Source organism: Lissotriton helveticus, chromosome 3_2, assembly GCF_964261635.1.
Source record: "Lissotriton helveticus chromosome 3_2, aLisHel1.1, whole genome shotgun sequence".
NCBI lineage: Eukaryota > Metazoa > Chordata > Amphibia > Caudata > Salamandridae > Lissotriton > Lissotriton helveticus.
Genome location: NC_136062.1, coordinates 461,848,211 through 461,862,063, shown reverse-complemented (window position 1 = coordinate 461,862,063; position 13,853 = coordinate 461,848,211). Strand labels below are relative to the sequence as shown.

At 50.5% G+C, this 13,853-nt stretch overlaps 1 protein-coding gene across 2 annotated transcripts in view; it reads left to right on the top strand.

Moving 5' to 3' along the window:
* The window catches only part of LOC144826062 (embryonic protein UVS.2-like), a 152,870-nt gene that overhangs the window by 114,112 nt on the left and 24,905 nt on the right, over positions 1-13,853 (top strand). For both annotated transcript variants that reach the window (XM_078684369.1, XM_078684370.1), the window contains one exon: positions 11,146-11,321. In XM_078684369.1, the coding sequence (XP_078540495.1) occupies positions 11,146-11,321 (176 nt within the window). The remainder of the gene's footprint in view (positions 1-11,145; positions 11,322-13,853) is intronic.

The following is a 13,853-nucleotide window of genomic DNA, read 5'->3' as shown; positions in this document are numbered from 1 at the left end:
GAGACGTGGACACCGGTCGACGTCGAAGAGTGAGAAACGGTCGACGCCGAAGGGCCGCTCGACGTCTAAGGATCCACGGTCGTCGTCTGGGCACCAATCTTCAGCGTCTGGAGGCCGTAAGGACAGGCCTAGGACTGTGGGGGGCTCCCCACGGTCCGAATAGGATGATGGCTCGCCGGGAACGGCGTATTCCGAGGTTTATACCCCGAAGAAGCCTTCTGCACCTCCTTCGCTGCCTCCTTTACCGAAGGGTCCGCCACCGAAGGCTCCGACCCCTCCGCCAGTGCCTCCTCTGCCGGCTCCGCAGGCCCCGCGTCCGGTTACTCCCCCGCCCCCGGTTCCGCCGAGGGCGGTGTCGATGCCCAAGTTTCCGACGCCACCGAAGAAGACTCCTAGGAAGCCTAAGGCTTCTGAACCAGGGAGGCCAACGGACCGTCCGAGACCCAAGAGATCGAGGTCTCGCTCGGGGAGAAGGGACAGATCTAGGAGTGGACGTGGTTCTTCATCGAGATCCAGGCATCGCCATAGGAGGCGTAGGTCCAGGTCACGTTCTGCATCTGGGACCCGTTCTTACTCTCCCAAACTGTCTGATTCGCCGGAGACTAGAGTGTCCCCGATAGACGATATAGGCACATTCCAGGAGGTTCTCCTGCGTGGAGCGGCGAAGTTGGGGATCAAGGTTGAAGCGCCTACACCTTCGACTTCGGTGATCTTTGAGACATTACATAAAAAACACATGTCTCGCCCCCTGCTGCCTCTGGTGCCGGGGCTCCTCGAGCCGGCTGAACAGCTCTTCCTGACACCGGCAGTGGTGAAGTCTGCGCCTTCCAGGCTCCTCAAAAAGTACAGAGCTCCGGACTCGGACCCAGCCTTCTTGAGAAAGGACCCGGTGCCGGATTCGGTAATTGTGACGGCGACCCGGAAGCTTCATGCCACCTCCCTAGCATCCACGGTGCCTCCAGACAAGGAGAGCCGCTGGATCGACTCTGCTGGTCGGAAGGCGTGTGGTACGTCCTCCTCTTCGATGAAAGCTGCCAGTGACTCGGCGTTGTTGGGACGTTACGACCGTGCACTGTGGGACTCAATGGAGCAGTTTGCAGACCTCGTTCCTCGAGACCGCAAAGAGGACTTCATGGGGATCGTCCAGGAGGGGATGCTGGTCTCTAACCAGGCCATCAGCGCCGCGGCGGATATCTCCTTGCTGTCTGCGCACGGATACTGCCACGGGATTAACCAGAGACGCCATGCTTGGCTCAGGTTGACGTCGCTTAAACCGGAAGCACAACAACGTGTGGCGAATCTCCCGTTTTCCGGAGATACCCTCTTCGGAAAACACGCGGATGACGAGATGGCCAGGATGAAGGCCGAGGCGGAGACCCTGACGGCGGTGGGCTTGGAGAAGCCCAAGGAGAAGAAACCCTACCGCCAGTTCCAACGGCGGTTCGGGTCGCAGGGTCGTGGAAGGGGGCAGTCTGCCGGACAACATCAGCAGCAGCAACAGCAGCCGCAGCAGTACAGAAGGCCCTTCCAGAAACGCCAGGGGGGTAGAGGTAGACAGCAGTCCTCTACCGCTTCCAAGGGCCCGGCCGGGTCTCGACCCTGAGCAGTTACTTCCCCCTCGTCCGTTACCCGCTCCGGTGGGGGGAAGCGTTCAATTTTTTCTGGCAGAGTGGAGAAAAATTACTCAGGACAAGTGGGTGCTGAATATTGTTTGCAATGGATACAGTCTGCGTTTCACCAGCCCTCCTCCATCGATTCCTCCCATCAGCTCGCAGTATCAACTGCGCGAGCTTCAGGCGGAGGCAGACATTCTGCTAAGGAAAAGGGCGATAGAAGACGTACCTCTGTCTCAAAGAGGAAGAGGTCTTTACTCTCGGTTCTTTCTTGTCCGCAAGAAGGACAAAAACGAGTTCAGGCCCATTCTGGATTTGCGACAGGCAAACAAGTGGATTCGCAGAGAAAAGTTTTGCATGCTGTCGTTGCATCAGATCTACCCTAAGCTGCAACGAGGAGATTGGATGTGTGCCATAGATCTACAGGACGCATACTTCCACGTGCCCATTGCATGCAAACACAGGAAGTTTCTGCGCTTTCAAGTCGGCACCAATCACTATCAGTACACGGTGCTGCCCTTCGGGCTGAAGTCTGCACCCAGGACATTCTCGAAATGTATGGCAGTGGTAGCAGCACACCTGCGGAAGAACAAGGTGTTTGTCTACCCGTACCTGGACGATTGGTTGATCAAGGCCTCCCCCTTCTCGGAAGCTCAAGCACACTTCCAGAAGACGTGCGTTCTCTTGAACAAGCTGGGGTTGCACATCAACATGTCCAAGTCGGTCCCGATTCCGGTCCAGCGCATCCAGTACTTGGGAGCCTCCATCAATACGCTGTCAGCAAGCGTGTCTCCTTCGGAAGAGCGACGTTTATCACTCCTTCGGAAGGCTCAGGCTCTCATGTCTACTCCATCCACGAAAGTGAGGACGGTGTCTTCTCTGCTGGGATCGATGGCCTCGTGTATCTTCCTGACGCCACATGCGCGGCTGCACATGAGACCGCTGCAGGAGTGCTTGGAGGATCAATGGGACCAGAGGAGAGGATCTTGGGACGACAAGATACGACTGTCTCTGCATGCTCTTCAGTCTCTGAAGTGGTGGTGCTCGAAGGAGAATCTCCTCAGAGGGGTTCCCTTCCACAAGGACATTCCCACACAGACTATCGTGACGGATGCTTCTCTCCAGGGCTGGGGAGCGCACTCCGGAGACCTACAAATTCAAGGGACGTGGTCCCAGATGGAGTCCACGTACCACATCAATTTCCTGGAACTCAGGGCTGTGCAATTGGCACTGAAGGCTTTTCACCCGTCCTTTCAGACCAACTCTCTGCTTGTTCAGACAGACAACACGACAACGATGTATTACCTCAACAAGCAGGGGGGCTCGAGATCGCGCACTCTGTCGCAGGCGATCTGGCACTGGCTTCTGGCTCGAGGACTGTCGATAACAGCCACCCATCTGCCAGGTGTGCAGAATGTTCAGGCAGACGAACTGAGCAGACTCATTCAGGAAAACCACGAATGGGTCATAAACGACGAAGTACTAGGAGAAGTCTTCGCAAGGTGGGGAACTCCAGACGTGGATCTGTTCGCCACCGCCGAAAACAGCAAATGCCGAGGCTTCGCCTCCAGGTACTACCAGCCGGGGACGCTGGGGAACGCGTTATGGATCAACTGGTCGAACAGCTTTCTGTACGCTTTTCCACCAATTCCCCTGATTCCGGCGGTTCTCATCAAGCTGTCCCAGTCCAGGGCGCAGATGATCCTGATTGCCCCGGAATGGCCCAGACAGTGGTGGTTCACGGACCTGCTTCACCGCTCTCTCCTTCCTCACATGAAGCTGCCGTGCAGGCCGGACCTTCTCACGAAGTTCGGGGGGCGGATGGTTCACCCCAACCTCTCGTCTTTGAGTTTGGCGGCATGGCTCCTGAAATAGTGCAATATGGCCATCTGAGTCTCCCAGAGGATTGTATGGACATACTGAAGGAGGCTAAGCGACCTTCCACTAGGACTTCTTATGCTTACAAGTGGAAGAGGTTTTGCATCTGCTGCAAGTCTAAGAACTATGACCCTACGACATGCAAGGAAGATGTCATCCTTCCATATCTACTACATCTGGCGCAGTCGGGCCTTAATGTCCATTCCATTAAGGTTCATCTGGCTGCTTTGACTGCCTACAGGAAAGGCCCTTCACAGACTTCCTTCTTCCAGATCCCTGTGATCAAAGATTTTTTGGAAGGCTTGAAGAAAGTGTTCCCTCCTGTCAGGCTTCCTTCGCCTTCGTGGGACTTGAATGTGGTGCTGTCCAGATTGATGAAGGAGCCTTTTGAACCCATTCATAAGGCTTCGTTGCAGCACCTGTCCTGGAAGGCGGCGTTCCTCGTGGCCATTACATCGGCCCGCAGGGTGAGTGAGATTCAGGCGTTGTGTTGCCAAGAACCTTATACTGTGTTTCATGCTGCTAAGGTTGTTATGCGTACTCACCCTAAATTTCTTCCCAAGGTTGTTTCTGATTTTCATATCAATCAGACTATCACTTTGCCTACGTTCTTTCAGAATCCGTCATCTCCAGCGGAAAGGTCTTTACATTCCCTGGATGTGAGGAGGGTGCTAAAGTTTTATCTTGATAAGACTAAAGATATTCGTAGGTCTGACCAATTGTTCATTAATTATGGCTCAGTCAGGACAGGTCTTGCTACCTCTAAACAGTCCATTTCTAGGTGGATTGTGTCCTGTATACAATTGTGTTACTGCAAAGCTAATAAGACCTTAGGGGGTAAACCTAAGGCTCATTCCACCAGAGGCAAAGCTGCCACGACAGCTATGCTTCGCAATGTTCCCTTTGCAGAGATCTGCAAGGCGGCCACTTGGAAGTCAGTCCATACCTTTGCTAAGCATTACTGCCTGGACACTGATGCCAGGGCAGACGCTCAGGTTGGGCAGGCTTCGCTGCGGAATTTGTTCGCACAATAGTGGCGTAATTTTCATGTTCTCCACCGCCGCTTGATGTGGGGATGGGCTTGCCATTCTATTCACTAGATTATGACTATACACAGAGATCCCCTACTACAGAAGGAGTAGTTTCTGTCCTGTAACTCCAGTTCTGTAGTAGGGGTATCTCTGTTATAGTCATAAGCGCCCGCCCTCCTCCCCGGTGGAGATTTGTTCAGATACATAATGCTACAGGTCTGGCGTTTTTACGCCTTCAAAAAGAACTATAACTAAGTTGGACCTGCTATGCATTCTGGGATACTGGGAGAAGGTTCTGGAAGGTTCCTTAAAGGCACAGTATCCGATTTAAGCCACATAATGGCAGCCTATGGGGCTTGTCTGTCCAGGTTCTTCTCTCTATCATTCCTGAGGGAGTTTGCTGTTAAAGCAATGGAAATCTGTACAGGCTTTTGCTGTTTTGTGGATTTTATGGTGGAATTTCTAGTTGAAGTACTGGACAGTGTAGCCTTTTTGGCTGCATTATCTGTCTTTAAATTCTCTCTTAAGTGTCTATGCATTTCTGCATTTTTTGACACTGTAAGAGATTATTTTTGATTGCTCCGGGGTCCACGCACATGGGCGGGACTATTCACTAGATTATGACTATAACAGAGATACCCCTACTACAGAACTGTAGTTACAGGACAGAAACTACTCCTTCCGGTCCAGGGAAGACATGACTTGGCAGTTCGGGCTGGACTGTTCCCATAAGGCACAGTGTCAGACTGATTTGCATATAGCCATGTCTGAACTGGGGTGGCCGAGTGAACTAAAGAATGGTGATGGATTAAACCCAGATCAGTTGACTGGGGGTGAGTGTTTGATTTGTTCAAATGCTCCGTCCATCATCCCCTTTTGTATCGCTTTGTTTGCCCTAAGTGTGGCAGGGTATGCTCAGACGTGAGTCCCTTGTTCACTTGGCCACTGGATTCAAGATAGCCTGGCTGATGAGGATTATGAATCCGAAACCGGTCCCAGGATGCTTGTTTCCGGTCCAGGGAAGACATGGCTTAGCAGTTCGGGCTGGACTGTTCCCATAAGGCACAGGGTCAGACTGATTTGCATATAGCCATGTCTGAACTGGGGTGGCTGAGTGAACTAAAGAATGGTGATGGATTAAACCCAGATCAGTTGACTGGGGGCGAGTGTTTGATTTGTTCAAATGCTCCGTCCATCATCCCCTTTTGTATCGCTTTGTTTGCCCTAAGTGTGGCAGGGTATGCTCAGACGTGAGTCCCTTGTTCACTTGGCCACTGGATTCAAGATAGCCTGGCTGATGAGGATTATGAATCCGAAACCGGTCCCAGGATGCTTGTTTCCGGTCCAGGGAAGACATGGCTTGGCAGTTCGGGCTGGACTGTTCCCATAAGGCACAGGGTCAGACTGATTTGCATATAGCCATGTCTGAACTGGGGTGGCTGAGTGAACTAAAGAATGGTGATGGATTAAACCCAGATCAGTTGACTGGGGGTGAGTGTTTGATTTGTTCAAATGCTCCGTCCATCATCCCCTTTTGTATCGCATTGTTTGCCCTAAGTGTGGCAGGGTATGCTCAGACGTGAGTCCCTTGTTCACTTGGCCACTGGATTCAAGATAGCCTGGCTGATGAGGATTATGAATCCGAAACCGGTCCCAGGATGCTTGTTTCCTGTCCAGGGAAGACATGGCTTGGCAGTTCGGGCTGGACTGTTCCCAGAAGGCACAGGGTCAGACTGATTTGCATATAGCCATGTCTGAACTGGGGTGGCTGAGTGAACTAAAGAATGGTGATGGATTAAACCCAGATCAGTTGACTGGGGGTGAGTGTTTGATTTGTTCAAATGCTCGGTCCATCATCCCCTTTTGTATCGCTTTGTTTGCCCTAAGTGTGGCAGGGTATGCTCAGACGTGAAACCCTTGTTCACTTGGCCACTGGATTCAAGATAGCCTGGCTGATGAGGATTATGAATCCGAAACCGGTCCCAGGATGCTTGTTTCCGTTCCAGGAAAGACATGGCTTGGCAGTTCGGGCTGGACTGTTCCCATAAGGCACAGGGTCAGACTGATTTGCATATAGCCATGTCTGAACTGGGGTGGCTGAGTGAACTAAAGAATGGTGATGGATTAAACCCAGATCAGTTGACTGGGGGTGAGTGTTTGATTTGTTCAAATGCTCCGTCCATCATCCCCTTTTGTATCGCTTTGTTTGCCCTAAGTGTGGCAGGGTATGCTCAGACGTGAATCCCTTGTTCACTTGGCCACTGGATTCAAGATAGCCTGGCTGATGAGGATTATGAATCCGAAACCGGTCCCAAGATGCTTGTTTCCGGTCCAGGGAAGACATGGCTTGGCAGTTCGGGCTGGACTGTTCCCATAAGGCACAGGGTCAGACTGATTTGCATATAGCCATGTCTGAACTGGGGTGGCTGAGTGAACTAAAGAATGGTGATGGATTAAACCCAGATCAGTTGACTGGGGGTGAGTGTTTGATTTGTTCAAATGCTCCGTCCATCATCCCCTTTTGTATCGCTTTGTTTGCCCTAAGTGTTGCAGGGTATGCTCAGACGTGATTCCCTTGTTCACTTGGCCACTGGATTCAAGATAGCCTGGCTGATGAGGATTATGAATCCGAAACTGGTCCCAGGATGCTTGTTTCCGGTCCATGGAAGACATGGCTTGGCAGTTCGGGCTGGACTGTTCCCATAAGGCACAGGGTCAGACTGATTTGCATATAGCCATGTCTGAACTGGGGTGGCTGAGTGAACTAAAGAATGGTGATGGATTAAACCCAGATCAGTTGACTGGGGGTGAGTGTTTGATTTGTTCAAATGCTCCGTCCATCATCCCCTTTTGTATCGCTTTGTTTGCCCTAAGTGTGGCAGGGTATGCTCAGACGTGAGTCCCTTGTTCACTTGGCCACTGGATTCAAGATAGCCTGGCTGATGAGGATTATGAATCCGAAACTGGTCCCAGGATTCTTGTTTCCGGTCCAGGGAAGACATGGCTTGGCAGTTCGGGCTGGACTGTTCCCATAAGGCACAGGGTCAGACTGATTTGCATATAGCCATGTCTGAACTGGGGTGGCTGAGTGAACTAAAGAATGGTGATGGATTAAACCCAGATCAGTTGACTGGGGGTGAGTGTTTTGATTTTTTCAAATGCTCCGTCCATCATCCCTTTTTGTATTGCTTTAGTGACCAAGTCAGAGATGGCTGGGAAGTGTAGGCCCTGTGAAAACTGACTTTCGTGTTTGAGCGCAACATGGAGCTTGTCCTATATCCTCTATACCCATTTAGCAATGTAGAGGGTGCTGAGAGGGCCAGATCCCGGAGCACTGGGCCACACAGAGTTAAGGGGACAAGAAAAAAAATACAGGAACATACATCCGAAAATTAGAATGAGGACGGCACCGGAGCAAATTACCAAGGGCAGAGGCCGAAATTACAAGAATGAAAACCCCTCTCCTCCCTCACCCTCTCCCAAGCCTCTTACTAGTGAATGCTGAAAGTGTGTTGCATTGAAGCGAGGTTTTCCTGCTCCTTCATGTGCAGCTTTTCTGAGGCATTGAGATGCCCTGCATTTCATGACCTTCGGAAATGCACAGACATTCTATGTTTTCTTCTGCAGAGTGCCCCTAAACCCACCCCCAGACTGAGATAACCAATAGTCTTAATTCAATATCACTCAGGACCCCGTCTAATAATAAAAATACACTTTAGACATCACCAATTCCTCATACACAGACCCACTCATCTTAAACTATCCCAAAATACTTGCACAGTCGCCCACACAACTATAAAGATCACAAACTTCCTATTGATACAGACTTCAGTTTCACTGGCAAGGTATGTAGTCCAGTGTCAAAATTGTTAACTGCATTCGAAAAAAAAGTCGAATCCTTATTATCTCTTCAGACGATTTGTGATCCTGACGAAACGAGTTGACCTCCGAGTTGACCTGCCAGTGTTTCCTGAAAAACAAGCCAAATGAGTCACGTTCACAAACAAAGAAGTGACATACAAAGTCTCCCACACTGACAGGTGGCGCGCATACACCTCTGGCAGAACAGACCTATGCAACACACTCATGAAGGTTCGCAGTAGACATCCGCCTGCCTCGGTACCATGCAGTCTCACAATTAACACTGTTACAATCCCGGGCCTCCCCACCGGTATCTGATACTCACTGTCAAGTCTCTTGCAGGGCTGCGTCTTGGTGCTCTCGTCAAAGCACAGATTATTAGAAGTGACGGCAGGAAGACACCCCATTGCAGCAGCTGGAACCTCAGGACCCTCTGGGGTTAGCTCACGTGCTAAAATGCTGACAGTGCTCAATTCATGTTTAAAAGAGGCAGGGGCACAGATTGTTCCTGTGCCTTGTAACATGATTCCGACGCAGGGGAGGGGAGCGCGATCCGATGCTGATGACAATCAGAGGCCTCGAAAAGTTTTCTGAGTTTCTGTGCGCCCCAGAGTGCCCAAAGCTCCGATATTTATTATTTACGCAATTTAATGTCTACTTGTCCCTCGGACAAACTAGACATTAAATCTTCTTGCCCATCATAAACATCAACATGGCTCGGGCGTCGGGCGATATGATTCCCCCACTCTTGGAGACTTCAAAGAGATGCCTTTGAGGTGTACAGATGCCCTTCCTTCCTGCCCTGGCTCCAGACTCACAACAGGGGGCATATGCAGCCCTTAGTGTGCGAACAAGACACAGCCTATTCTAGTGTAAGTGAAGCTGTGCCCAGCTCCTCCATTCCAGCTTGTCAGGATGGCCCATCAGGTCACTCCTAAACTCCCATTGTGTGTTCCAGCCTGGGTGGAATATACAAAGCCCGGCTGTCGCCCACCCCAAACATGTGATCAGAGACAGGCTATAGGCCCCAAATGGCTAAGGCGAGAATATGCCCTCTTCCTAAAAGTGTCATTTTCAGGATTGTGAAATCCGACTTCACCATAAATTTGCATTTTAAATTAGGATTCCAGAGATAACAAACTTTAACCAGTCATATCTTCCCATTTGGAAATTATGTTTACACAATGGAATAAAGTAATCCCAATGTTATCCTATGGGAGATATAGACCTTGCAGTAGTGAAAAACAAATGTAAGAATTTTTCACTAGCAGGACATATAAAACCTAAAAGCACATGTCCTGCTTTAAAATAAATTACACCATACCCTCTGGGCTGTCCAGGGCCTATCCTAGTGGTAACTTATAGGTATTAAAAAAAGATGTTTAACTTGCCAGATCGACTTGGTATTTTATACCTGCACGCACAGGCTCTGCAATGGCAGGTTTCAGACATTTTTATAGGGTTACTTAAGTGGGTGGCGCAATCATTCCTGCAGGCCCACTAGAAGAATTCCATTTACAGGCCATGAGCACATTTAGTGCACATTTCTGAAGATTTATAAGTAAATTAAATATGCCAACGGTCGCTAGGCCAATGTTACCACAACTTAGGTAAAGACCACAAACACGTTAGCACTGGTCAGCAGTGATAAAGAGCGCAGAATGCTTTGAGCAGCAAAAACAGGAGGTTGGAAGGCAAACAGTGTTTAATACTAAGTTACTCCTGTTGTACTTGTGACTGCTTAAGAGCAGCAAGGGTGAGTAGCTGAAGCTTGCCCCAGGAGGTTGTTGACGGTTTGAATATCCCAATACGATAAGTTATTGCACATGATCAACTAAAAGTCCAGTAAAGGCTATTTGTTAATTTTGATTGTGCATTGTGAATTGTATTGTGAGACACCTAAAACATAGAGATGGCCAAAGTACAACCTCCAACAATATCCAAGCATGCTTCTAGTACATCAGTACCGTTGTTGTAGCCCATGCATTGTGTTCTCCTTCATGGGATGTTATGCTGTTCTCTGCTCCAGCCAGGAACTGTTGTATTATGGTGGTGTCTATAATTCTCCGGTTCATTGGAGCAAAGTGCTACAGCATATGAGCATGGCTGTGATATGCCTGGTGTTTGAATGGACAGGTCTCTCTAGGCGATGCCCATCACAACACAGGGCAGGAGAGGATCTTGGGTCCTTTTGCTGGACAGGAATGTTGAGTCTAACCACCTATAGATACATGAGGTCTCCATGCCAAGATTCCAGAGGCAGAAATAAGTCTACAAAGGATAAAGAAATCCTGAAGGGACCCATCATTTTAGGACACCACTCACAATGTGTTTTGCTTTCTAAGCTGCACAACACACATGTAACATGCCACACACATCTGGAACACAGACTGAGTTGTAGTAGGGATCCTATTTATGAGAGATTGAACAGATTTACCCATCAGCACCTGCTAGATACGCCCTCCCAGTAAGAAAATAGTCCCACATATGGAGTCCACTGGGACAAATACTGTGACAGGAAAGGCCAGAAATTAATCAAACTGGTTCAGGATGAGACAGCTTTCCTTTGCATGGAAGGCCTTTTATCACAACTTAGACTGCACATTGTCACTATCCTAGAAACCCTCTTCTCTTGCGTATATCAACAGTCAGGGAGGAGACGCACAGTTTGATGCCTTGTATGGGGTAAGATTGTAATATTCTTTCTCTGAAGGTGCTATTGCAGTGATTTATGGGTCTGTGTGGTCCATCTTCTCCCCTAGGTGCTGGTCGTACACCGGGAAGACAGGGGGAGGCCAGCAGGTATCTCTCTCCGGGGAATGTTTGCAGAAAGGAGTCATCCAGCATGAGCTGAACCATGCCCTGGGCTTTTACCACGAGCATACCCGCAGCGACCGCGACAAATATTTGACCATCATGACAGAGAACATCGCGCCTGGTCAGTGACACCCCTTGGGCTCCACTTACCACTAGGAGAAAAAACTGAGTACTGCTCAGATTCCTGATAGGCTCACCTGTCAATAATTTGGATCCCGGATTTGTTCAGCTTATCACAGATACCTACCAAGACACCCTTCCTACCAATCTGACCCTTGGTTACAGCAATATTGTTACTGTCACAGACTAGTGTCCTTTTCACAAAAACTACCAACTCTGAGGGCATTAATTGGAGGAATTAAACCATTTGTTGTCTGCCTACATAAAAACTCCTAGCACAGGATACATTGTGACCCGTATTAAAAATACCCATGTCCTGATGTTGATATTGAGGATCAGTGACTGCCAACCACAGTGCCCTGCTCAGAGTGACGGGTCCCAGATGTATACAGACGTCACACAATGTAGTGCAGCAAGTTCATTTGCTGTGCTGCATTACAGGACTGCAATTCTAAGTTGTGGTGCTGTTCTGCTCTCCCCCAGTGCTGGTGGCAGACTTTAGGCAGACATGCACCAATACAGAGTCCCTTCACTGTAGGGCTAGAGTGTCTGCGTTGTCTGAAGCCTACTATTTGTGCTGAAAACGGTTCCTTTAAGTACAAAATATACGTTTTGAGACTTTTCTCACTTTGCTTTTGTGCTATACATTGCAGCACAGATAAAAAGTGGGAAAAACAAGGAGAAATGGAAAATTTCCTGTGTACAATTTTTTTGTAGATGGGGAGTTATATCTAAAACTGTGGGTGGCTACATAGGAATGCCCATGCACAACCCATCAAATTCCCCCTTGATACTAAGCAGTATTTGGTGCTATTAAACTTGGGTGGTAGGGCGCAGGCAAGGGCAGGGGGGTGAGGGCACGAAAAAACCTTTTTTTTTTTTTTTTTTTAAACGACTGCCTGTGAAGTCCAGCAGGCTCCCGGTAGCCATTCACAACAGTACAATGCAGCATTGTGTTTGGTCTGAGTGCAGTGTTTCGGCGCTCAGCCAGGGGCTGGAGGAGGGGCATGTTCCCCATGCAGGGTGTAATGCAGCCTACATGGAGAATGTGAGAAAAGTGCAATGCCGTTTTGGGTGGCCTGAGAGGGCGGACCAAACAGTCATTGCACATTTAGAAGTGGGCAAACCACTCCTCCCCTGCTCCTCTGTCCTCGGAGCAGACCTAACCCACACAGAAAGCTGCGGCAGCAGAAGGAAAGATATATAACGTGAGTTATCATTTCACGTTTCCTACTGCGGAGTAGTGGGGCGACGCTCCTCCGCCTTAAAGGAGGAGCCACCACTCAATCAATCAATCAATCAAGACATTTATATAGCGCACTACTCACCCGTAGGGTCTCAAGGCGCTAGGAGGGGGGGGGGGGTGCCGTTACTGCTCGAACAGCCAGGTCTTGAGCTTCTTCCTGAAGGAGAGGTGGTCTTGGGTCATGCGCAGGTCGGTCGGGAGGGAGTTCCAGGTCTTGGCGGCCAAGTAGGAGAAGGACCTTCCTCCTGTTGTCGCTCTTCGGATGCGCGGGTCGGCGGCAAGGGCGTGGTTGGTTGATCTGAGGTGGCGCTTGGGAGCGTAGAAGTTGAATCGGTTGTTGAGGTAGCTCGGGCCTTGGTCGTGTAGGGCTTTGTGTGCGTGGGTGAGGAGACGGAAGGTGATCCTTTTGTTGACGGGGAGCCAGTGCAGGTCTCTCAGATGTCCGGAGATGTGGCTGTTTCGTGGGATGTCGAGGATGAGTCTGGCTGAGGCGTTCTGGATCCGCTGGAGTCTCTTCTGGATCTTGGCGGTTGTTCCGGCGTAGAGGGCGTTGCCGTAGTCCAGTCGGCTGGTGACGAGGGCCTGGGTGACAGTCTTCCTGGTCTCGGTGGGGATCCACCAGAAGATCTTCCGTAGCATGCGCAGGATGTTGAAGCATGACGAGGAGACGGCGTTGACTTGTCTGGTCATGGAGAGGGAGGAGTCCAGGATGAAGCCCAGGTTGCGTGCGTGGTCCGTCGGTTTGGGTGCGGTGCCCAGGGCGGGGGGCCACCAGGAGTCGTCCCAGGCGGAGGGCGAGGAGCCCAGGATGAGGACCTCCGTCTTGTCTGAGTTCAGTTTCAGGCGGCTGGTCGTCATCCACTCGGCTACATCTCTCATCCCTTTGTGCAGGTTGGCTCTGGCGGCGGCGGGGTCGTTGGTCAGGGAGAGGATCAGCTGGGTGTCGTTGGCGTAGGAGATTATGTTGAGGTTGTGTTGGCGTGCGATGGCCGCGAGGGGGCTCATGTAGACGTTGAAGAGGGTGGGGCTCAGCGAGGATCCTTGAGGGACGCCGCAGATGACTTCGGTGGCCTCTGACTTGTACGGTGGTAGGCGGACTCTCTGTGTTCTTCCGTCGAGGAAGGAGGTGATCCATTCCAGTGCCTTCTCCTGGATTCCGATGTTGCCGAGGCGCTGCACTAGGGTGCGGTGGCAGACAGTGTTGAATGCCGCGGAGAGGTCCAGGAGGATAAGGGCCGCTGTTTCTCCGTTGTCCATCAGGGTTCGGATGTCATCGGTGGCAGCGAT